Source organism: Cydia splendana, chromosome 1 (assembly GCF_910591565.1).
Source record: "Cydia splendana chromosome 1, ilCydSple1.2, whole genome shotgun sequence".
In the NCBI taxonomy this organism is placed as follows: domain Eukaryota; kingdom Metazoa; phylum Arthropoda; class Insecta; order Lepidoptera; family Tortricidae; genus Cydia; species Cydia splendana.
The window spans coordinates 10393771-10419580 of record NC_085960.1 but is presented as its reverse complement, the minus strand read 5'-3'; the positions used below and the strand labels follow the sequence as shown (position 1 = coordinate 10419580).

General features: G+C 34.2%; 4 protein-coding genes across 6 annotated transcripts; 3 read left to right on the top strand and 1 right to left on the bottom strand.

Annotated features, from left to right (window-relative positions):
- Positions 1–1035: 1035 nt before the first annotated feature.
- Positions 1036–3234, bottom strand: LOC134795423 (uncharacterized). Its single transcript, XM_063767297.1, has 4 exons — positions 3189–3234; positions 2721–2788; positions 1605–1752; positions 1036–1114 (listed from the first exon to the last, which is right to left on the bottom strand). The coding sequence occupies exons 1-4, from the start codon at positions 3211–3213 to the stop codon at positions 1068–1070; spliced, it is 288 nt and encodes a 95-aa protein (XP_063623367.1). The 5' UTR covers positions 3214–3234; the 3' UTR covers positions 1036–1067.
- A 517-nt stretch (positions 3235–3751) lies between these two features.
- LOC134795330 (uncharacterized) lies at positions 3752–5256 on the top strand. Its single transcript, XM_063767189.1, has 4 exons — positions 3752–3838; positions 3926–4005; positions 4448–4583; positions 4841–5256. Exons 1-4 carry the CDS (start codon positions 3814–3816, stop codon positions 4894–4896), a joined length of 297 nt encoding a protein of 98 aa, XP_063623259.1. The 5' UTR covers positions 3752–3813; the 3' UTR covers positions 4897–5256.
- A 2838-nt stretch (positions 5257–8094) lies between these two features.
- LOC134795227 (uncharacterized) lies at positions 8095–10005 on the top strand. The gene is made up of 4 exons (XM_063767068.1): positions 8095–8233; positions 8366–8448; positions 8830–8965; positions 9399–10005. Exons 1-4 carry the CDS (start codon positions 8209–8211, stop codon positions 9482–9484), a joined length of 330 nt encoding a protein of 109 aa, XP_063623138.1. The 5' UTR covers positions 8095–8208; the 3' UTR covers positions 9485–10005.
- Positions 10006–18119: 8114 nt separating this feature from the next.
- Positions 18120–24545, top strand: LOC134790608 (neuronal synaptobrevin-like). 3 transcript variants are annotated; one of them, XR_010144200.1, is made up of 7 exons: positions 18120–18359; positions 19730–19871; positions 20394–20472; positions 20642–20721; positions 20922–20973; positions 21730–21934; positions 22467–24545. XR_010144200.1 is itself a non-coding variant. In XM_063761466.1 (6 exons), coding segments are annotated over exons 1-6 (447 nt in total). In that variant the 5' UTR covers positions 18120–18357; the 3' UTR covers positions 21822–24545. The 3 variants fall into 3 exon arrangements, 2 of the variants coding, with proteins under 2 accessions (XP_063617536.1, XP_063617546.1); XM_063761466.1 differs by having other exon boundaries at positions 21730–24545; XM_063761476.1 differs by having other exon boundaries at positions 18132–18359; positions 21701–24545.
- Positions 24546–25810: the final 1265 nt, after the last annotated feature.

Here is a 25810-nt window from a genome sequence, read left to right as displayed (position 1 = left end):
AAAAGAAATAGCCCCGTTTATAAAAAAGTTAAACATTGTTTAATCCATGTTTATTTTTTCGTTTCAACCATATCAAGATGCGCCCGCTCCGAAGTACGTTACTGCATTCGCTATACTTATTCTGTCTGCCCAACCTGTTACCCGGTCAACCTTCGAGTGTTCTCTCTCGCTCCGTCACACTTAACCTCTCATGCAAACATCTCTCTCCTGCGATCTCAGGTCAGGCCAGAGCACATTACCGTAATGATACTTAAACACATATTTAAGTAAAGTCTCGTTTTTGCGCAAAAAGTTTCGCATTCGAAATTTTCACAAGATAGTGTATGATGTTCTAATTTATAACGTGGACCAGAATATTAGTCAAAACATATTGTTATACAATGGAAAGTCTTTTGATGTATTATAAAGATTATGTACCTACTTTGAATGTTCTTTGTATTATTGCAAGGACATTGCGTACAATTTTTTTTACAATTTAACCACCGTCCGTAATTAGCAACGTTCTTCTACAAAAATAAAGAACACGAGAGAGAAGTACCTAATGTTTAATATTAGATAATATCATACGAATTAGTTCGCAGAAATAGAATTACGCCATATTAAATTACATTAAACGGGTCGATCAACTATTTCTTGTCGTTATTCTGTCCCATCAGGCAGGAGACAATAGTTGCATAGTTTGTTAGAAGAGCCATGTACCATGTTCTACAAACGTGTTTAGTAGATGTCCCATTATGGAAAGGCTTTATAACTACCAAAAAATTCAAGTTTGATTACACAAACGGGTCTACGGGTAATTAAATATGTGTACAAAACGCAAGAGTTTAAAGTGTTATAATTCAAGTTTGGTTCATTTAAATACGAAAAAACTGGCATTTTAAGAGTGACCCAGGAGACCGTAACCATGACAACGAGTGACAAGAAAAAGTTGATGTTATTTATAACATTAGAATTAAAAATAAAATAAATTAGTACCTACCTATAAATACAGTATAAAAAACCTACAAAGGGCCCAATCATAAAAAAAATGCCCCGTCCAACAGTTCGTAAGTTTTTATTATCGTTTATTACGTCATATCTGGACAACCTTCAACATCCGGGGTGTGCCTCCATACTGAAAAGTAATACGACGAAACAAATTATTATATTATTAATTAATAAAAAGTCTTATAAAACCTATAAAAGATTAGAAAGCTTATTCTAATTGTAATAAAATAAAAGTTATAAATTTATTTGTTATGGATATGATATGTCAGTGTTGATGTTATTTCTGGATGAAGAAATTTCGCATTTGACAGCTGACAGATCATATTAAAATAACAACCTTAGAGCAAATACATAACCTGGTTATTATAATAAGAATAAGCCGTTACGTATGATTGGCATACTACGTATAATTAATATATGCCCATCCTACAAATATTTAAAAAAAAACCGACGATAAGCGGAGATGGTATAAATTCGAATATTTTAAGTGTAGATTAACTATCTACCTAGCATTGCTTTAAGTGCGTTGAATAGTTACTATATTAAATATGACTTTAAAACTTAATCAGGATATTATACATATATGTTGTACGGATACTAATAAGTAACGAACTAACCTTCTTCATTGTCACAGGAATATTCAAACAGATCGCAGAGGTCCCAAAAGGTCCTTATCTTGTCAGAGCCGGAGCTGCTCTTGCCACAGATAGGGATAGTGTCGTGGATGCACTTCCTGGCCTGATCACACGCCGCCTCGATCCTGTTCTGTCAACACAATTGACTCACTGCCCGGCCCGATTCGAACTTTAAGATACGTCATTAATAGATCTAGAAACGACATGGATTAGATGTGTCAGTGCCAAAAGTGACATTTTTGTTTGAAGAAACGTCACAATTGACACTGACGTATCTAATCCAAATCGTTTCTAGATCTATTAACTGACGTATCTTAAAGTTCGAATCGGGCCGTCATACTTTGAAAGTGTGTTCGATGTACTCCTCAATTTAAGCTGTCGTGGTGAACAATGTTCTCTATCTAAAACATCTATAACATATTTTGTATATATTTCCAAAAACCTAATCTTTACTTGTATCTTGTTATTAAGTTAATACAAAGAAGATAGTACTATCCTATAGTACAGATATTTGTTACTGAGTCATGGTTGTTTTCTATGTATTTAAGTATTTATATATTATATATATCGTTGTCTGAGTACCCACAACACAAGCCTTCTTGAGCTTACCGTGGGGCTTAGTCAATTTGTATAAGAATGTCCCTATAATATTTATTTATTTATTATTTATTTATTTATTTATTATCCTGGAGTTTCTTCATTGTTCACCACAAGAGCTTAAGTTGAGAAGTACATCGAACAAAGTGGCTTTAAAAATACTAATAATTAACTTTAAAGTTAAGTTTCTTAGCCATGAAGTAAGTACATACTAAATTTATTTAGTCGTATGGCATATTTTTACAAAACAGGCAATTACATAGATACAATTTTATAGTACATTTAATGTGATATTTCTTCGAAAACAACAACAACATTGACAACATGACAACTGACATATCATATCCATAACAAATCCAAATTAAATTTAAAACTTTTATTACAATAAGACCCCTAATCTAAGGCCTTTTACTTTTTTATCATTTATAAATAAGACTTTTTATTAGTTTTATTAGAGTCATCGAGTAGGTATGATATTATATTGATACTTTAAAAACGTACCACTTCTGTTTCAACGTAGGGTGGAAGGTGACAATATATCACCATTATGACATGTAGCCATAAAAAACCTTAAACAAACAATGTTACCATTTAATTTTTAAATGTATGGTTATTCGAGGGAGTTTGCCAGTACTGGCTAATTAGCTATCACCATAAACCCTAAGGGCCACTTGCACCATCCTACTAACCCGGGGTTAACCGGTTAAACCTGGAGTTACCATGGTTACCAGTACAATTTGACACTGGGTTGACGGTTTAACCGGTTAACCCAGGGTTAGAGGGATGGTGCAAGTGGCCCTAAGAGGTATATACCTATCTCAAGATTGTTATTAGAATACAACTTGCTGTTTAGATTAGAGACCCAGCCCATGGGTGGGTGTTAAAGTCTTTTAAATCAAACTAAAAAGCAATGGAATATTATTCCAAATCTAAATTTATTCGGTAAGAGATCAAAACAGATTAACTCACAATGAATAAGGATTTTCAGCCACATAACGGGCCCGCGTATAAATCCAGGAGTTGCCAAATAGTAAACGAGGTATTGTAGCAGCGGTCGTAGCACACCGCCAGGGGTGTCACACCTCATAAACAAATTAATATAACCGCAAATGTGATAATGATGATAAAATAAACTAACAAATAAATGAAATACAAAAATGAAAACAGTTAAGAGATAGTGCTCTCTGTTATAAGTTGACAGTATTGAACTCTATAAGCAGTTTAGTGAAAACCGTAGTTGACTATTATTGTAAGTTACTTCTTTATAATTAAGACTTATTAATAAAAAATTTTTAAACAAATATTCAAGTTCCAAAATGTAGATATTTTTCCCTAGAAGATCTTGCCAGGGAATATTCGATAAATTAATAATATATTGATTTGGAATTACGTCCTTGAATTCACTCTAAATATGTGAATATTTAGAACCAGACCACGCGTTATCGACACCTGACTAATAGCTTGTCTAAATGGTTCGTCGTAGGCGTATGTTTATCCATAATTTCCTGCATCAATTCAAAACAATTGGTTGGTGTCAAGCATAGATCCTGCATCAACGCAAGTGCATGTTATTTGAGCCACTTGTGTTGTAACTATGTTGTTAAGAAGAGCTGCCACAAGTTAGCACCTTATTGTTTACTAGGAAAATTTACATAAAATCAAAACAATACTAAGAATTGGAAGCAATAATATTGTTTTTGTTTCAGGTTTAATATTTATTAGACTAGCTACAGTCTGGTGTCATGTAGAGTTAGAATCTGAAGACTATTTTTTCCCTTTGGAGGCGGTAAGCACGTTTCACATCTGAATTTTATCCTCTCATGACTCAACCCCAATGTTAATCAGCTTTAATTTATATGACTAAATATTACTTACCGGGTAAAGAACACCGACGACCTAATAAAGGTAGAGCTTCGGTAATAACAAACTGACAAACGACATCGGGTGGCGTAGGTGATAACTGATTAGTATGTATATGACGAAATATATTTATAACGTGTCAACTTTGTAAAAAAATATATATTGGCTAAACTTTGGTCTTAACTCTTTTTACTCAAATGAAACTTCAAAAACAAGAAGTTAATTAAGTTAATAAGTTAATTTGGATTGGTTACCAACTATACTAGTTAAGTACTCGACTGTATTTCAATTTTCAAGTCAAGTAGTACATTTTTCCTGTACATATATGTATTTAAGTGCATAAAGTAACACAATACATTGTAATACAGACGCTGAACTACTGTAAGTTGGCAGACGAGTGTCACCACGACCGCGTGCCGGTGTGCGGGCAGGACGCTAGTGGCAACTTCAGGGCCTTCAGAGACGACTGCGACCTCTACGAGTACTGCTGCGATGAAAAGAAACGTAATCTTTCATAGCAACATAGCTGTATGATCCAGACTCCGAACTATAATATAAGTCGGTGAACGAGTATCACCGGAACCGCGTGCCGGTTGGCGTGGTGGCAGTTCCGTACAAAATTATAGGATTCAGAAAGTATCAGAAAATGTCGCCACGTTTATCTTAAATAAAGTTTTAAAAATGCGCTTTATTCTTTCTACGTTTTTTAATACGATTCGATCATGATTAGTTGATTACTAAACATACTTTTTTATTCACAGAATATCGTCACGTGGAAATAGACATCTGTGCCGGTGATCCAGCGCTCTCAGGGTAGAACAACGATTAACGATTTTATTGTAATTTATATGAATAAAACAATTTGTCCACTTTTTGTATATACAGACTAAAAAACAGTCATGAACTGGATTGTTATTAGGTTTTTTTATATCCATGCTATAAAACTACCTGTAGGTAAGGGAAAAATTGTATTTCGGTGCAATGGATGAAGTTGAAGGCGTTTCCTGCAGTTAACGAGAGCACCGCGGGGACGGAGCGAAGCTCGTTAGAAAATGCGCGCTCAAAGAAAAATACCACTCCTTGAATTAATAGTACTAATAAGTGGAAATTTTCAAAACATTATTTCAATAAATTCAATTGTTTGTCATAAATTTTTGTGCAACATATTCATGCCTAATATTTTATAAATATTATGTTGGTTTTATTTCTTTTGCATTTATTTTTCCATAATGTAAATTACGGGTAAAACAGGTTACAATGTCAGGTAAAAATATCTATTTATACTAATTTTCGATTGCAAAATAGATAATAAATTACTGTTCCGATATTAAAATACTGAAGATAGATAACTAAATAGGTAGCCAATATTCCCCACGATGAATCAACCTCGAGCCCCGGCATTAGGTACGAGTATGCGCATATGTAGGGGACTGAAATTGAACATTTCAACTCAGTGGAAGATCTCAATTTTGGAGGAATTGCGCTCGTTTTCGTCACGATATTTACTTATCTGTGCCAAATAGGTATGGTATAAGGTTATCAAATAGGTTAACGTTGTTTTTTTAGATATCTACCGACTGCGCCAATAAGTGAAAAAAACTTATTGACATAAGCCGGAGCTTTAAGGATGACTCACGTTAGACCGGGCCGTGGCCGGGCCGGAGCTTCCGGAGCGTCGTTTTATATGAAAAGCAATATAACACCACCACCACGTACCACGAGATCACCGATCAGCCGTCATAGAAAATGACATGTCGGACGCCTCTGCCCGGGCACGGCCCGGTCTAGCGTGAGTCATCCTTTAATCAGCGACTTTGCCAGCGGAAGACTTTAGTCGCGCGCCTGAACTACTCTATGCTACTTTCGTTTAAAAAAAAGTGTACGTTTCATAAAAATACAACATCATCTTCCACAATAATTAAGTGACAGAGCTAAATCTCTATTGTTGTGTTGTTGTGTAGTGTGTGTATGTAAGTGTGGCGCTAAAATTCCGCCTATGGTTAGAGTGATTGGTCTAGATTGATAAAATAAGGCACGTATTTAACCGGTCAACTAATTCATCGAATTTGCGTAGTTTAAAAAAATAGAAATGGGTACTAAAATTAATAGTTTGGCAACAAAAACGGAGCCTTAAAATATATCAATGTGAGTTGTATTTTAATGCCGTTACAGCTTTTGATTATTTTTAGGCAGGTACCAAGTATTCATTTGGCAACTGAATTATTATATTGGAGACCATTTATGAAGCACATTTAAAAAAAAAAGATAACGGCTATCTATTAATTCAAAAATGAAGTTCTTTTAAAATATTTTGTTTGGTCATTACACGGTCAACCTAACACGCTCCTCCTCGCTTTGCTCGTCGTCGCACCTATCTGTTGACTCTAGCAGAACACAGTGGTAACTATTGAAATTAGTCATTAAGAATTTAAAAATCGAATGGTATAATGACCATTAGGCGTTTCATGATTAGAAATTTCGACTATAAGTGTACTGACCATTACGTATTGGTAAATTAATTTGAGGTGTTTTGTGTAAAAAGTGACCAATATTTATTAAATTTAACTGCTTTCGTGTTAAAATACTACCTTAGCTGAAACGACATGCTCAGTTATGACTATAGTTGATTACTTAGGGGTGAACAACTAGATGACAACTAAATTTTATGATCGCTTTACAATATTAGTTGCCAATTTATTATTTTAGTCGCCAACCTATCACTTTAAGTTCCCTATATTTTTTTTGGGTGGCTTGATTTTGCTGCCAATTTTTTTAATAATATGATGCTTATATTTGAGGCTAATATTTTTTTTTTGGCGCTAAAATATTAATGCACAGCCAAATTATATTATTATATGCCCAATGAAAGTTCCTGTTTAATATTTTAGTTGCCCGGTTAATAATAAGCCATAAAATAACAAAACCTTTACTGAATATGTGAACAACTTGACATACATTATTATTATTAAACTACAATACCTAATGTAGGTGATATGAAACTGAGTGTCTCGTTTATTGATTTTGATTCGATAAAAATGTCGGAAATGAAGAGAAACGTATCCATGTGATACAACAGTCCTAACGATGTACCTTGGAATCGCCATTGTGCCTCGGACGGACTCATGAAATACTCACATGGAGTTTTTTATTTGTTTAATACTTTTATGGATTTATTTAGTATACAACTTTAGTCGATATTGCAACTACTTAAATTTATAACTACAGAATTTTGACAATCAGACTCCCATTTCTGTTATTGATCTGCCTTGACTTATTACGGATATGAAAGCTCTATTGGAACAATATTGAATGCTGGGAGAGTTAGCATTAGGTTACGTTAGATGTCCCTAGTGGATATATGTATAGCTAATTTTTATAAGCAAGCTTCATAAGTGGTTTCCAGCTAACATGGTTACCGTAAAATGGGGTGAATAGAGATAACGAGGGCAGTTGGGTTATGAATGGGGTAAGGAGGGATGGTAGGGGGGTGAGATGGTATTTTTAGGCCAAGTTATCACATTGTTACGTAAATACTTTATTATTTTGAGAAGTCAAGCTATTGTACTCATTTCCTATCCCCGTAACCCCGACTACGGGGTGAGCTGGGATTTCCTACTATTTTGTGTTTATCGTTGAATCAATGAAATGAAAAGACAGATTATCATTGAAAAACTAAAGTTCATACTACCGGAACACTTTTCAAGTATATAATATAAATATAGATCAACGTGCCATATATAAAAATAAACTTTTACCGAGGTTTGAACTTCGGATTTGTCCCAACTTATCCCATTTTACGGTATTTACAGTACCTATAACTACTATCAAAATTATCTTTAAATATTTATTTCTCCCCATGTCTTTTCAGTTAACTTTAACTGTGGGAGTGTTATTAGTTATTACAAATCCATTAATAATTATTTATAAACTATTATCTATTTTGATAGCAGGTATAAGTATAGTCCTTGAATATATGTGAATCATAGTTATAAACAATATGTATTTATATTTCAGCTCATGTTTATCCACAATTTCCTGTCTTAATCTATAACAGTTAGTAATTTATGTAAACTATCGACTGCCATTTGGATTACGAGTGTGTCGAGCTCAAGTTCCATGTGCTGAAACTATGTCATTACGGCGAGCCATCACCGGTAAATTACTATTTATTTGTAGTTTTTTTTTCTTAGTGACTTTTGTACAACAATTACTACTTGTTTACCTTTTAACTGATTAATTAAATTTAAATTGATTATTACTGACTGTTACAATACAATATATTACAGGTTTGTTGATTATCAAATTTGCAAGTCAAGTCTGGTCCCATGTGGAGGTGGAATTGGAAGATTATTTTTTCCCTCTAGAACCGGTGAGTAATACACGATATTTAGCTCTACTCTGCAATAATTTTAAGACGTGATGAAGAAAATAGTCCGTAGTATGTTTAGTCTACGTGTTTCCCAAGCACAAAATAAATCTTATGCTATCTTGTAATTGCAGCAAAATGAAATGTTAAATGCCATTAAACGAATGATTTTTACTTCCACTTACGTACACGGACATATAAAAAAAATGATTTTTTTACATTTTTTGTTGTAAATTATGTGAGCTATAATCACCCTGACATATTTTTGGCCTATTACAAAAATTGTGGACACTTCATTTTTCTGCGCCATGCATATTATCCCAACACTGTTTATTTTATGTCGTTTTATGACATGGTATTGCAATACCATGGTGTTTGTCGCAGGTGATAAACTTCTGCAAACTAGGAGACGAATGCCAGCATGACTTCGTGCCTGTGTGTGCGCAGGACTCGCTCGGCATCACGCGCATGTTCAACGACGTCTGCGACAGCTACGAGTACAACTGCGACGAAAATAAACGTAATGTTAACTCAATATTTACTTACTAAATATTACAATATCTGCACGGGTTGCTTTTCAACACCCTGAAAAAGAAAATAGTTCCAGGCCATCGAAACAGACAGGTTATATCGATGCGCTCGCAAAAATTGTGTATGTTTTCGAGCGAACAAGCTTGGCACTTGCATCTATGTCAGTCAGTTCACAGATAGGTAATTATGAAGTGAACTTTCTTAAATTTTATAAACCTTATCTGTAATTTTCCTTTCTGTATTTTTTGCCTTATTTGTAGGAAAAAGCACTTCTGTATTTATTTAATCGTATGGCACAATTAAAGTTAAATACATGTAGGCAAGAAATTAAGAATTTGCGTTGAACGAGGGATGAGTAAGGTTGTATTGTTCCGTATGTGTCCCCAGCGTCTAAAAAAATAAAATGTTTCCCTTCTTTACAGAATACCGTCACGTCCATATGAAAATGTGTAAATATGAATTCGTACCGGCTCCGTATGAATGGGGCAACCTGGGAAAAAAGAAATAAGGCGTGGAATTAATAAATTGAACCAGTGCGAAATAACACTGTTGATAAATATAATACCAAAAATTATAACCTGCAACCTCTTTTAATTATTTTGTAATTTAACAACAATATTTTTTATCAACCTTCGATAAATCAACCAAAACCTGCGAAATGGTCAGTGGTAGTATCACCATTTTTTACAACATTGGTCTAATTTTCATAAGCTGCCATATCTTAAGCCCACATTAAACATGTCGAATTGAGCGTCAAATTGTAGCAATAAAATTATCTTAAAAAGTCTGTCTCTTATCTTCTACAACTAAATGCTTTAGTTAATTTATTTGTAACATCGCAGTACATGTATCTTCGTAAGAAAGCTTTGTAGCGATTATATTACACCTCAGCAATGTTCAATTTAATAATTACCACTGCTAGTATTTCCAGACCATGTTGAAGGGAGCCAACAAAGGAAGGGGGGATTAATTAAAATGTATTTTTGTTTTTCCTTTCACAAATAAATTCTATGACATGTATGTTCTACATATTCAAAGTTTTTTTTTAACTGGCAATGGTTTGATCAAATATAATATGTAGCAATAGATTTGTGAAAGTAGTCATATCTATAGGTAGGTGTCGAATTAAGCTCATATTTTGGAATAGGTACGTAATTTTGGTGATATTGTAAGATTACTGACTCGATGCTGAAGGCAAATGATTGCGAGTGATTATACGAACTGCTTCAATTAATAATTGTTCGCTGTTCAAAACCATAGGTATTACCTCAAAGAATACACTTTTTTCATCCTTGCCTATAGATTTTTTACGTAAAACATATTTATGACAAATTATTATTATTCTAATAGTGCCTCTTTAGTGTAAGATGAGCTTTTGTCATTTTTTGTAAAAAATAATTTTACCTAAAGGTAGTATGTATGAGGTAAGTATTAGAACTTATTTACAAGTATAGGTGCTGATGTCAGGAGTGTAATATGTATGTAAATCAGACATCGTAAATTTTAATAGCATTTTTGGTGCAGCGGAGTGGTGTTAACGGAATTGGTATAGATAAATCCAACTGAAATGGTAAATTAAGGTTAATATTAACGTACCTAATTAAATAGTTGAAATTGTTTATTCCACATCCGCTGCACCGAGAATACTATAAAATTTACGATGTCTGTATATAACAGTGAACGCTCTTTTCATGCAGCTATTTGCGACTAATTCATTTCATATTTCGAATAAAAATTCCAAATAATAATTAATTATTTACCAACAAATGTGTGCTTGCATATCAGCGTCCAGGACCTCCCAAGGCGTAACTAACGATCTTCCCGGGCAAGACGTATCGCCGCCCGCGCCGGTATCAGGTCGCCAAACCAATCACTTTGCCAACACAGCTACGGCTGCGACTATTGCGACAGTACACTAACTAAATTAATAATTAAATATCTGGAAGACCGAGATTTGCTCGGAAAACATATAAATACTCAAAAATGCGCGTTTTCACAGAGATAAGACCTAATTAGATCGATCTATTGCCCCCTAAAACCCCCACAGCAAATTTCATCGAAATCGTTAGAGCCGTGTCCGAGGTCTCCGAAATATATATAAACTAAATATACATATAAATAAATAAACAAAAACTGCTCGTTTAAGGGTATTAGATGTAAATAAATAGAGAAAAATTGCTCATTTAAAGGTATTAGATAAAATGCCGCCTTAAATATACATTGGGCTCATTTTAAGTTAAAACTTGGATAGAAAACATTTTGACATTACTGCAGATTCATTGTCGTAATATAAATAAAAAGCAGTGAAATTCTACTACTAGTCGTGAGGTTGCAATATTTGTGTCTTAGCTAAGAATTACATGTGAGTTTTGAATAACAACGATTAAATATATCTTCAATGACAGCTACTATTCACAAGTCGCAAAAACATCACGAGCCACTAAAAATAACAATCAGCCCGATTCGAACTTTAAGATACGTCAAGAAATAGATCTAGAAACGATATGGATTACATCTGTCAGTGTCAAATGTGACATTTCTTCAAACAAAAACATCACTTTTGACACTGACACATCTATTCCATATCGTTTCAATTAGATCTATTAATTGACGTATCTTAAATTTCGAATCGGGGAGTTTGTCTGTGTCTGTGTTTGATTACGATGTCAATTAAGTGTCTACGAAGTTTTCACTATAGATTTCGATTAATCTGTTATTACAACAAACGTATTTACTTACCAGTTGGTATTATTTGTAATTTTACTATTCCTGTTCGTATGTTATCGGTTTGCAGCGGCTGGTTTATTGTGAAGGGTGTTGAGTTGTATACATGACAAGTGCCGAGCAATTTATTCTGTTGGTTATGCTTTTGCAAACTTAACGTAAGCGTAATTGAAATGGGTCTTGGTTTGTGTATTACAAAATTATACCAAACTTATACAGTTCCTCTGGATATTTATTGAAAGTGTTGGTTAACTAGATTTGACTAGAAGAATAATAAACGGCAACGTCCTTGACTAGTAACAGATGTAACACTGCCATGAGAACGGATGCCCAAAAACGGTAGTATGCACTAAAGACCTCTGATACAGTTTCCAATAAACCAAATCCGTTCTTAAATGCCATTTGTTATTGATCTGCATGATTAAATTTCAACGTTATGCCTATCTTCTTAGGCTTCACAAACAAAAAAAAATGTTGGGCATTGAATGACCTTTTTAAAAAGCTTTAGAATTGTTTATCTATTTCGTTTGAGAAGGGCCGTGCACCCGCGCCTCCTATTACCGAAGCAGTGATAATGCTCTTGTGGATGCCGAATTCTGACTTAACGCCGACTTCAGTTGACACCACTTGGTGTCATTTTAAAGTTAAAATGTCCTGTTTGACCAAATGTGCCATAAGCTTATGCGACTTTATCTCTCCGAGTGGAACATGTCACAATGAGATGTTAAGAGAACTGGTTAGCTGGAATATTGTTAGCTTCGAGATTTTTTCTTTGGCGTTTTTTTTAATATTTTTTTACTATTTATTAACAAACCATTTTGCTCCATTATCTTATTGGACAAGCTAATCGGTATAAATTATAATTCGCAGGTTGTCTCTTAACTCTCTTATAAGCCAACAATTATTTAGGTGACGGGGTTTTGCGTTTTACTTTAAAGCAGAGATCGATAACCTGCTTCTGTTTAGTCAGTAACTTTAATTTCTTAGACTAATATAGGCAGGCACGCAGCTTTGCCTACAAAGTCCCGAAAGTGTTAAAAAGCGGCCGGTAAATATTTGCCTGTCAATATTGAAAGGTTATGTCAAAAGTGTAACACTCGGTTCAGAAGCACTGTTTGACTTTACATTATTGTATTAAATTCTGGGTAACCCTGTATACAATTTTACATACTTACGTTTACTTAGCACCTCATGCCCGATAGTTTAATTACAGATTACCAGAGTGATTATTCAAGGATCAAACATGTTTTTAGATGAACATCATTTTCGTTAGTTTTCCCAGTCATTATATAGGTATAATATTGCTATGATTACATGAGTAATTAACTAGTTTAACTACTTGTTAATAAATTAATAAATTGAGTTTGGATCTAGGAAAATGAAAATTCGAAAAGTGCTGTAAGTATTTTAGTGCTAGTAACAGAAAATATCAAGAAACAGAAAATAAATACACATAAGTAAATACTTAAATCAAATGTGAACATATGTAGAAGTCAACACTTAATTATTTGCAATTCATAAATTTAAATAAGATAAAAAAAGTAGTGCTTTATATAGGTGACACAATGGTAATTTAAACTGTCACGTTAAATGTTTGTAGAAATTTTTAGGAAGTTAAGCACATTAAATTATTCAGAATTGTAGCATTTAAATAACTAATAAAAATACGGTAAAAACACATTTCTTCAAATGTTTTTTTAATTAAATTCAACAAAAAGCGACTTCATGGAACTGTCATAGGGATCATCATTCAACGCGAGATATGTAAGTCATTAGACATCATAAACACATGTTTTTCTGCATTTGTTAAAAACATTGCTCACATTAAAGTAAACCTTTAGCACTGAAAAACATCCGTGGATGCTTAATACCAGAATAGCCTTCTAATATTAAGCATCCATGGTGTTCACCTTACATATCCCTACTTCTGTTTTGTAGAAACCCTGACAACAATGTACTGGAAGAACCTTGTAACTACCGCGCATCCTTCAGCCCCCAGCGCACGCGCACGGCCCAGCACTAACTGCGCGCGTAAACACTTGTCTTGTTAACCCAAGCAGTTAACGAGGATCTGGCACTTAGCCGGCCGGCGATAACGCAGTGGACAAAGCCTGGGTGTGTTTGCGCCTAGTTGCGCCTTAAGTGGCCTAATTGCTCGTAGAATATCACCTGCTGACGTGTGCCGATTTGAATGTAAGTTTAGTATAAAATATCGAATTATCTACCTACAGTAGATTAGCGACGCTAGGGTTTGCAATCCGAATCCGTAATGTATGCAATTATCCGGATCTAGATCCGGATCCGCGGATCTTCCCATACATTTCAGATCCGTCGTACAAATCCTAAGCGAGGCGCTACTGTACAGCGTGTTTATTTAACCTGTAGCCATACCTATTTTGCAAGGTGAATTGAAGTGTATGGAAATTATTCGCAAATAAACATGAATAAAACTCTAGATTCTAGTCAGGACAAAATAATATATTTTCTATCTCATGACATTGTCAACATCATCGAAAGAACATAGACAAACGCGGGAGGATACATACCATGAATACATAGGTCATATCGAGGTCAACTTTTACTAGACATCATTTTAGTTTCGGAAAAATCACAGGATTTATTCCTTTGGAAATACATACTAATTCTACGGATACGGACCACGGGCAGAAGTCGGGATATAAAAATTGATTACTTAAAATTTACTGCTGGGCAGTTACTAGGCGTATTCTACTGGGCAGGCCATGTATGACGTATGCATCCACAGAGATGGGCTAAACTAGCCACGGAGTGGGTGCCACAATGTAAACGCCGGCACGGTAGGCCTAAGAGGAGATGGCGGGACGACCTGGACGCATATTTCTCAGCAACTGATTGGATGCTGCAGTTAATGGGGAAGATTGGAAGTCTAGGGGGGAGGCCTTTGCCCAGCAGTGGGATACTATATAGGCTAGTAAAAATTTACTACCATTGTAATAACTAAACGTAAGCAGCAGTTAGCAAGAGGGTTACCTTTTTTAGAATAAGAAACAACAATAAAATAATTAAAACTTCGTAAAACATTTATAAAAGTTTTCCTGTCTGCTGTAGTTTAGGAATACCATAAGCCAAAGTAGGGTATCTGATCACATGTTGATGTCCGTCAGTCTGGCATGCTTAGACGCCGCTCCAATCAGCGAGGTTCCGTAACGCTAATGCTCGCCGCGTGCATACGCGTCGTAAGACAATACGAATGCTTACCTTTTGTGAGCAGCGCTAGTGTGGATATAGCTCTATTTTATTTATAAATTAGTATTTTGTACTAAATACTTTACTTTCATTGTAATTTTGCTATTGTAAAGCGAACAGGTACCTACTTATATGTACACGTAGGTTCAATGTTACGTTTCCAAGGTATGCACTTAGATTTAGGAGCAAGGTGATAGTTTTCATATCATTTGTGCCCGAAAATACAAAAAATAGTAAAAACTGTAAAAAGCATGCAACAATTAAAAGACCCACGCCATTTTATGGAAGTTTATTTTTGATTAACTCGGGTACTATTCTCTGGCAGTCTCTACAAAAATTCAAAGTTCAAATGTTGTGCCACGGAAGTTTAGGACTGTAAGCCGGTAAAGCCATATCCACTTGTCGCTCGCCGATGATAAATACATTAAATATAAATTTTATAAGGCCATTAAAATTAGGGCGGTCGGGCCGCGAGCAAATTGTTGTTGTTGGCTGCGCCGGCGCACAAAGGACGCCGACTAATCAATTGCCTCTGCGGCGGGCCCGCCGAGAACAAACCACGTAACTACACCTTAACGGATTTTGTTTGTTTGTTTTTAACATTTTATAAGCAGTAAGTATATAGGAAAATATCAGTTATATTACACATTTATTGTTAGTCATCGTGAACATATACACATGGACAAATTTAGAGGAACGCAAGAAAAGGTTTACTGGATTACGGCACCTAAAGTAATTTCCAAATATATATTTTTGTTGCGTTCCTCTAAATTTGTCCATGAGTGTAGGTATACTTAATGAATATAAAAAATTGAATTTATCAGAAAGTAATTTTAATTTAAATTCGTAAGATTTTTGTTGCTACTTAGTTTTAGTGGTGAAGGCAACCACTGCAAAAAAATTCCCAAATATCGATTCATAGGTACCTACTGATTTTTATTAGAATAGATATTTCATTAGGTACTTTATCTATAACGTCATAACATGTAATGAAGGTGCATATTTACATAGGAATGAACTAAACATATCAAACATAAATAACTTTAAGACTTTGCTATATTAAAGCGACTTAAATTTCTAATACAACTAGGTGGTACGCGTTAACTAAGCACTTTTCTGTTAATTCCTAACATACACTATTTTACCATACCTTATGCATCGTACTGAGATTCTCATTGCCGACTCTTCATTTATTTTATTAGCAGGACTTGGAGGCATTATAAGTCACTCGCCTAATACGTTTATTTATTTGTAGTGTATCTTTAATTACAGTGTTTAAGGCTTTTAAGTATGAGCGTCGATGCGTGGGAGCGGGGCGGGGACTCAACAAATCGGATTGATCGCTTTGCCCACTGATTAATATAGCGCTACTTTTTATATCGGTTTTTGTTGATCCCTTATTACCTGTGCCAAGTAAAAATGCATTTACTGCAGCGGGTACGTAATCGATGATGAGTGATGACGCTGAATTGAACTGTTATAAGATGCAGGCTTAAAGTTCCGGTCTCTTACCGCCTGATTTCTGAAAAGATGATATAAACGGCGTAAATGAAAGTGCAGAACATTTACATTTACTCGTACTAGCATTCAAATTATTAGTGCACTGTTTTCTGGATTTTCTAAGCGAAGTATAAAATATTGGGGTTGGAGGCATTTCTTTTATTTCAATCGCACGATCATCAACATAAATTTAAAACTGGTGACTAAATACAAAGCGTCTGGACGCTAGATGATATTAACGCCAATTTAATTTCTGACTAAATTGTCAATTTGATGGACCCGTCTGGACGCCCACTTACTACGAACTAGTTGGCAAAAGAAAGAAAAGCAACAGTTGGAGAGTACTAATTTGTATTTCATGGTTACTACGATATAAATGCACTTACAGCAAGTACATATTGTGTTTTTTAGGGTTCCGTACCCAAAGGGTAAAACGGGACCCTATTACTAAGACTTCGCTGTCCGTCCGTCCGTCCGTCCGTCGGTCCGTCCGTCCGTCCGTCCGTCCGTCTGTCACCAGGCTGTATCTCACGAACCGTGATAGCTAGACAGTTGAAATTTTCACAGATGATGTATTTCTGTTGCCGCTATAACAACAAATACTAAAAACAGAATAAAATAAAGATTTAAATGGGGCTCCCATACAACAAACGTGATTTTTGACCAAAGTTAAGCAACGTCGGGAGTGGTCAGTACTTGGATGGGTGACCGTTTTTTTTTTGCTTTTTTTTCGTTTTTTTTTTGCATTATGGTACGGAACCCTTCGTGCGCGAGTCCGACTCGCACTTGCCCGGTTTTTTTTAATCTGCATGCCTAATTGCCTATATAATACGATACCTATGCACTTTCTTTTAATCAATCTGAATTTATTTTAATGACACAGTTTTGCTGCCTATATTTTATCAGCCAAAATCTGAACCAGTAAAACCTTATAATAATGCTACAACTGCTAAACTTACATGCTACTATAATTTAAACTTGCAATTTTGATGAGAGAGTAAAGAGTATAAATTAAAACATTTTAGACCAAAACCGCATCGGGAAATGCTTCTATAAATTAAAATAGTCCCAATTTTCCTCACTGTTTAATAAATACATTCATGCACTCAGTGCTCTCATTTGCTTTTACTCGGAGAAGTAATTAATTGGTACATTCATGCACAGTTCATTGATGCAGCACTGCACGTGTATGGGCCCCCGGACCTACCCCACGAGTGCGCAAGGATCGATGCGCGCCGCGCAGCCACGCATGCGTCACGTGGGGAATGGCGGACGGATAAGTGTTTACCAACTTCGGTAGAGAATGTTATGTTTTAAAATAAGTAAACTTGTAAAATACCTATAGGACACAAAATTTACTTTAAAGTATAAACATATACGTATGATAGTTATGATGACACTAATCCTCTTAGTTCCTTAAAGAAGGATACACAGAAAGAACATTCCTTTTAGTAACATTTTGAGCTATCGTATTTTTAAAGTTTGAAACGATGTATACCTATGCTATTTCCGTTAATTGAATTCTTTATAGTAAAAAATAAGCTATGTTAATATATTGTCCAAAGGTAACATAAATTGTAAGTACCTAATAGTTCATTAAGGGATTTTTCTACTAAAATAATTTAGAATAAAATTTTGTCATAAACTAAAATAAATGTCATATACAGAAGTAGTCGTACCCTATGCACTTACTGGCAGCAGGCAGTTAAATAATTATTCTTTGTTTACAATTCTTAATGAAAACTCGAAATAATGGAAAACTCGTGAAACACTTGTGTGCGCAAGTTCACTGCGGCCGGCTTCAGTCGTGCTTTGCGGCAACAGCGCGCGCCTGAAAGCCTCCGTTGAAAGCTCCCCACCTCCCGCCTATACTGGCATACAAAAATCATCAGTTTCGGCACCACTAATAAATTCTTAAAGAAGACTTAAAACATGTAAGTAAAATCTCAGAAAGGCAAAATGCATGAAAAGACTAGCAGTGACACTGATAAACATATTTTATGAAAATCCACATGTTGAATATTTTAATAAAGAACTGTTGCTTCATTTTTTTAAGTCCAAAAAACTAACAAACAGTTTGTATACCTATAAATATTGGTATGCCGGCTAGATTATATATCTCAATAATTGGATTTGACTTAGCAATAACAAGTTTGTTCGTTGTAGAATTTATGTTTAATTTTAATTTCCATTGGCAACTTGCCAATTTAGATGGTCTTGAATGAAAGCTGTTACACCCTTTGCCAAAAAACATTGTGTAAAACTAAATACTGTGATATTTTAATATGAATAGGTGTACCTGTTGCTATTGTAAGAGGTTTTCTATGCCTTTCGGTAAACAGATTAACGAATAAAATACATAATATAAATATTTTATTAAATCAGCATAAAGTCTTTCATGATATTGTACGATATCTGTTTGTGTGTGCCTAATAAAATAAAATAAAAATTGCACCTACTTCATTTTTTACCAATTGATATCTTAGTTTTTATTATTTAATTAAGTAGAATTGTAAGTATATATTTTAAGTTAATACAATAGGAGAATGTCTCTGAACCTTGCCAACGAATCGACTAAGTATACTCGTATGACGTGACATTTTGTCAAGCAGCATATTGATTGGCCAGGTTGTCCTTAAACTTAACCTATCATTAAGTTTACCACAACCTGCTAACTGGAAAATCTATTGAATACCTGGACGATCGATGGACAGCATTATGCAGATGTCATGTAATGCACCTATTGAAAAAGCCGATGATACTTAATTAATGTACCTACATGCATAAACGTATATCGATTTGTTACTAAATAAATTTACTGCTATAAACTGAAATATTTAATAAAGTAATATGACTTGTTCTCTAAGTCATAAATTTACTAAATATTGAATTCTTCAGACTTGTGACTGTAATCATCTGTTCAGACATGTCGTTGACCTTGACCGTACACGTTGAAAGCTGCCTGCGTTAGAACGTATTGTATTGACTTTTGTCGCCATCGTTTGACGACGTTTACATTATTTTCTTGGTTCTTGTTCTTACTGACTGACTTCGTGTGTTTGCCAGACTTTAAGAAATTATGTAGGTAATACGTTTGAGACAAAAGCTATCTATTTATGAATCGACTATCACGAATACATTTCTATTGAGAAATATATTTTTCTAATAATTTTTCGTATCTTAATATAGTTGTTTATGGATTACCTAATACCAGTCAAAAAAAGTCAATCGATATGACGTTTAACTAACTAGATAGGTATAGTAAAACCTGAGTGATGAAACCTATGTTACATAAAAATTCCAGGGCTGCTCCAGAAGGTCCCCCTGGCATGCCGCCGACGGAGCCGCAGACGGGCCCCGACGGCGAGATCATCGGCGGCCCGCGGAACATGCAGCAGGTGGCCGCGCAACGTAGGCTTCAGCAGACGCAGGCGCAAGTTGACGAGGTACCTACACATAGTGACTTATTTACCACAAGAGTGCGCTAGATTCGGTCATTTCTAAATGCAATGCTAACTACTTAATCCCTGCAACCGATTATCCGTCAACAATTGTTTAAATCTGTTTATTCATCACAAAATATTGTTAACCAAATTTGTCGTAGAAAGTAATAAATTACATATCTCTATTAAGAGCATAGCGCTAATATAGTAATGCAATAAATACTTGTACTTTTAATCAGTTCAAATATAAAAAAAAACTCCTTAACGCGCCACTTGCACCAACCCACTAACCCGGGGTTAATCGGTTAAATCGTTAACCCAGTGTCGAATTGTACTGGTAACCATGGTAACTCCAGTTTTAACCGCTTAAGCCCGGGTTAGTCAATGGGGCAAGTGGCCCTTGGTTTGGGCATAGTCAGTTACCTCAAAACCAACATTTTCTGTCCTGTACGTATATTTTGCAAAACAATCTTGCGTTGCTACGTTAAAAATCTCTAACATTATACATTTCACTTTATCTTCTAGGTGGTGGACATTATGAAAACCAACGTCGAAAAAGTCCTGGAAAGAGACGCGAAGTTATCAGAGCTAGATGACAGAGCCGGTAACTAAATATGTACATATTTAAGCAAAAAGCTCTCCCTCTAGAATTTATGCACTTACGAGACATTGCAGTTCAATCGCAAATCATCAAATCAAATCTCAAATATTGGAAACATTAAAATGGTTACAAAGTTTTCAATGATACAAGTATGTAATATTTTTCTATACAGATGCACTCCAGTACGGTGCGTCGCAGTTTGAACAACAGGCCAAGAGCTTAAAGAACAAATTCTGGCTTCAAAACCTAAAGGTAATACAGTAAAAAAAATAAAGAACATCAAGTACATGTCGAATGCTATACCACTACATTTGAGAAGTCAAAAAGTAATTCAATAGTCGACGTTCTTACAGAGCACCATTTTTCTACATAAATAAAATTTAACAGTGCCGCACTTTACGCACTTAAGGTGGGATTTTCAATTATTTACATTATATTACGTTTGATTACAGATGATGATAATAATGGGTGTGATTGGAATCGTCATAATAGGCCTGCTGTTTGGTAAGTCATGATATAAGTTGTAATAATAACACCCTCAATGTTGTCGAGTGACCGAAGCTTAGTTAACATAAAGTTAGATTTATTGAGCAGTAAGAGTTGAAACCTAATACTTCCAGTAAAAAAATTATTGGTTGCTATGTTTCATACGTCAGTTTCAACTCTATTGCCTAGACCCGCTATAACTACGAGTATATGTTATGATTGGCTGTAATGTAAATATTACTTTATTGGGTGTTTTGCAAATTTCCTTCCCAGCTGTTGCTATGTGAGAATTTTCTATTGTATTAGAATTCTCATGGCATCTCGTCATACCTCTTTTCATATTTTTATACGAAGTTACAACACTTACAACATTATCCGACGCTTATTTATTTACACAGATTTACATATATTTTGTTATATGATTAGCTTTTGTTCTACGAGTATAATGGAGCTTAAAAAAGCAAACATTTAGGTACCTAAATATAACATATCAATTACTTTAAGGTTATCATTAGGTAATACACTAATTAACATGTTAACATGTTAAGGTTTGTCATGCTGCTTGTTTCTACGTAATTCTTATTTTTCAACTATGTACATTGGTGGCCGAAACAAATCACACACTTAACAATGGTCGTAGCGTCTTACCCTTTTAGTGCTCAAATTTAGTTGGAGTAAAACAACACTATCCGTAAGATAGAGGGTAGCTGCTTCGAGGCAATGTTTTGCTTATGGCTGTTTGCAGGTGATAACATTAAACAAATGTTTGGTTAGTTCGATACCGTGGCACCCCGACTATGACTGGCATCCCAGCGGGTATATCGGGCATAGCCAGCAATATCACTATGTCCGCTAATTCATTGTGAGTAATGTTAGTCCTTCTGTCTTTGCCACTTTGACTTCCTTCCTTCTTGAACTTACAATGCTTGCGCATGAATGAAGCTTTAATTACATGTTGCATGAAACTGGTAAACCCAAGGTGAGTAATATATTTTAAACACACATACAGATCAACATAATAACATATCAGAGTAACGTACCTACTTAATTCAACTTGTCTACAATTTCGGGTAATTATTCAATGGTAGTAAGTAGCACTCATTCGAAATTTACAACACGTTTCAATTTCAATCTTTGTTAATATATTTTTATACACTTTACGCTTTCCTATAACACCTTTTTAACGTTGTATACCTTCTAAATATTACTAACATAAACATTGGTAAGTAAACAACCCTCTGGTAAGATATGAACTCCATGTAATTTTTATGCGTAGGTAATTATAATCATGTTTGCTTATTTAATGATGTTCATTAACAGAATAACTAAGTAGGTACTGTAGATGTAGGTAGTTACTTACCTACATGAAATAGTCCCACAAGTTTTACTCAATACGCCTAAGTATACTCAATTAAGAAACACAGAGAATACCCGTAAAGAAATGTCAGGAGAGCATATTTCGGGTGTATTTCAAATTAATCGCATACTTGATATTCTTATTTATGTTTCAGGAAAATACATGTAAGTTATTTATTCATCGCGTCTGTTGGGTTCTACTTAAACCGTGAAGCTGTCTTCAAAATACATGCTACGTATTAACTAGGTACTTTACATTCTACTATCTACTTGATAAATTAGGTAGCATCTTTAGAATCTAGAATACCTAAGAATGGAACAAAATTTGGGGTATATATCAACCTTATGAAATTCGTATTACTTAGATACTTAAAAAATTAAATACCTATCAAATATGTATTTAACGGGTTAACATGACGTTACCTAAAGCCAAACAACTTTAATGACTCTAAGGTACTGACTTCGTTTAAGTACCCATTGTAATATTTCTTATTCTTTTATTTATTATAATATATGGAGAAAAAAAAATATTAAAGAAAATTCTCAAAATTCTGCTAATATTTAAATTTATTTGCGTGCCTTGTTCTAGGATACTGTGTACAAGTCCTAAATAAGTGTAACATTTAAGTTATGATTCGAGACCTCGCTGTGACGCTGCTTTAATTTTGACTCTAAATCGGCCTATGAATGCTCTAGAAGTTTCAAAGAGATACTTATATTAGTGAGCGAGTTCTTCCAAACGTAGTGGAACCTTTATCGATATTAATATAGCATTATTATTATAATTGATGTATGAAAACAGGTTTTATAAATAAACATGCTATTAGTTGTTTGTTAAACAATTCAAAATGCAATAAAATACGAAATGCAAAATCGTGACACCAAAGTTAGCCGAAATAGAAATACATGGAATTGAATTATTAAGTGATAGGTATATACAATTAAGGTAAATCCTGTTTAATATTTAGTCTCAATATAACAAGTACAATACCTATAAAATTGCATATCCGCTCTTTATACTAATTGGCAAGTGTAGTGCGAATATACATATAAGTAGCTGTGGGAAAGAGATGTGGACCTGCCGCCAGTTTATGGAGCCTCTTGAAGTCAATTATTTGCATGTATATGTTACACATTATTAAGGCTGTTTAATGATTTGCGAGTATCAAATGTCAATTAGAAATTTACTTTACAAAGTCAAAAAAAATCTGTATTTGAGGTAAATTCTTTAGCGATAACTAACTTAACATTATTTGGATTAAAATGGACTGTATTTACAATTTTTGTGTAAATCGTAGGGGTAGTTTTAAAGTTTGCTTTCATTTATTCTTGTGCCTTCAATTTATACGAATTAGATATTTTTACCCTACCATGAGTTAGATGATCTTAGAATTCGATTGTCAGTTAGTTTTGCAATTATTGTAATAGTACTTAGCTGTTATTTGTTTTGAAATATTGAATTATAAATTTAGATGAAAATTGTAAGTATAGATTAATAATATGGTGCCATTGACAATATTAGTTCTTTTATAATAACTGTGGAATGATTCGTGTATCTACTGTATCTATAAAATGGGACATTTTATGGTATTCTACAACTTTTAACTTTTCGGTGTTGTGCATATCACATAATATTATATATTAAAATTGAGTCTACCTTTAAATGCACTTATGTTTAACAGGTTATTATTACAATAGAGTATATCAACTGCGTTCAAATCTTTAAGAATACATATCTAGTGATATTTCTACTACCTACCTGTAAAGCTAATGGAAATTACATTTCTTACAAGCAGAACGATTCGAGGTGCCCCAAAACAAAATATCGAACCTAAATTTGTAAATAATTAAATACATGACATACTTACTTAAAACTTTTCGACCTTCGTGTTGTTTTTAATAACAAAAAATCATATCAATAAACAAATTCAATGTTTTATAGAGTTATACCTATTTCTATTACAAATTTTTGATTCAACGAATATAAATAAATACTTACAATTTAAATTTATGACGTTGTGATTGTACATATTTAATCTTGGACTTATTTTTGGCCTGAGACACTAAATTTTCAAGGGTGAAAACTGTTCTTATTTTTTTAATATCTGCAAAGCAAGGGCGTCATTTGACGACATTTTCATAGGTGTTTATTATAAATAAATATGTAATAGAATACAAGAAGTAAACAGTTTTAGGTTATACAATAATGTGATTAAAATGAATACATAATGAAAGAGTTGTTTTAATTGTTCCTAGTTTAATCGAGTGTATAGATCTTTTCCCCAAAATCGTTAATTCCGCGTAGCAAATTTTCCATTCGCATTTTTTCCCACCCGAATTTCTACCCATACCGTTTTTTTGTCATTCGCTTGTTTCTCTATTCTCAAATTATCGCAACATTTTTATTTCTTACGCTATCATTTTCTTATAATTAATACTTTCCAAGTCGTTTATTTCGCATTATTTTTATTTTTTAGGCGATAATATTACCATGTGGTCCCAATCCCAAAAATCTATCGAGTGTATAATTTTTTTCCTCAAAATCGTGAAAATTTTAATCGTGATTTATTAGGTACCAAATTTTATTGAATAACGTTTCCTTAAGATGCAAATCTATCAAGATAACTAACAGGTTAATGAAAAACGGACTTCACAAAAGAAAAAAACTGCCACGACAAATAAAGGACGACTCACGTTAGACCGGGCCGTGTCCGGGCCGGTGCTTCCGGCGCATCGTTTTCTATGGAAAGCATCACGTGATTACCTGTCATGTCATAGAAAAGTAAGCAGCGGAAGCAATTTGAAAAATACTTTTAGGGTTACCCTTGCACATAATATGTTAGAAGTAAATAAATTTCGTGTACAAAACAAATAAAGATATGGTAAGCAGAACAAGTCTAAATAAAAAATAGATAAACCGACTTCAGTTAGGATTCGCAACTTCTCTAAAGCCTTGCAAAAGAATACGACATACAAACATAGATATAGGTACATATATGGTTTATGGTTTAAGAACTTTATTCTCAAAAAGAATTTACAAAATTCGCTTACTTGAGAATACAATTTTTATAGTAGGTATATCTTAGGACTAACGTGCAGACAATATAAAATAAATAAGTAATTATTAAGTAAGTACAAAACATTAGTTTGGTTACAAAGTGGGTAGAAATACGTTACTAACCGGCTCGGATAGCTTAACTCGTGCGGTTAAATATGGTGCATTCCCGACGCTTACCAAGCGCATGCAAGTTTACACCGTCAAATATAAATGTGACTTCCGACTTAGCGCAATTATTGGGAATAGTGAGTCGCTTTATACTGGTTTACCAATCATGCGTCCGTCAGCGGGTCAAAGGGAACTCGTCGCCTGACGAATGTCGGCGAGCTACGAAGCAGTTGGCATATAGATATAGATATAGATGCATACGCTCGAAAAACATATCGCTCTTTCGATAGTCTGGTAAAAATACAAGTACACAATACTTATTTGCCCGAGTGT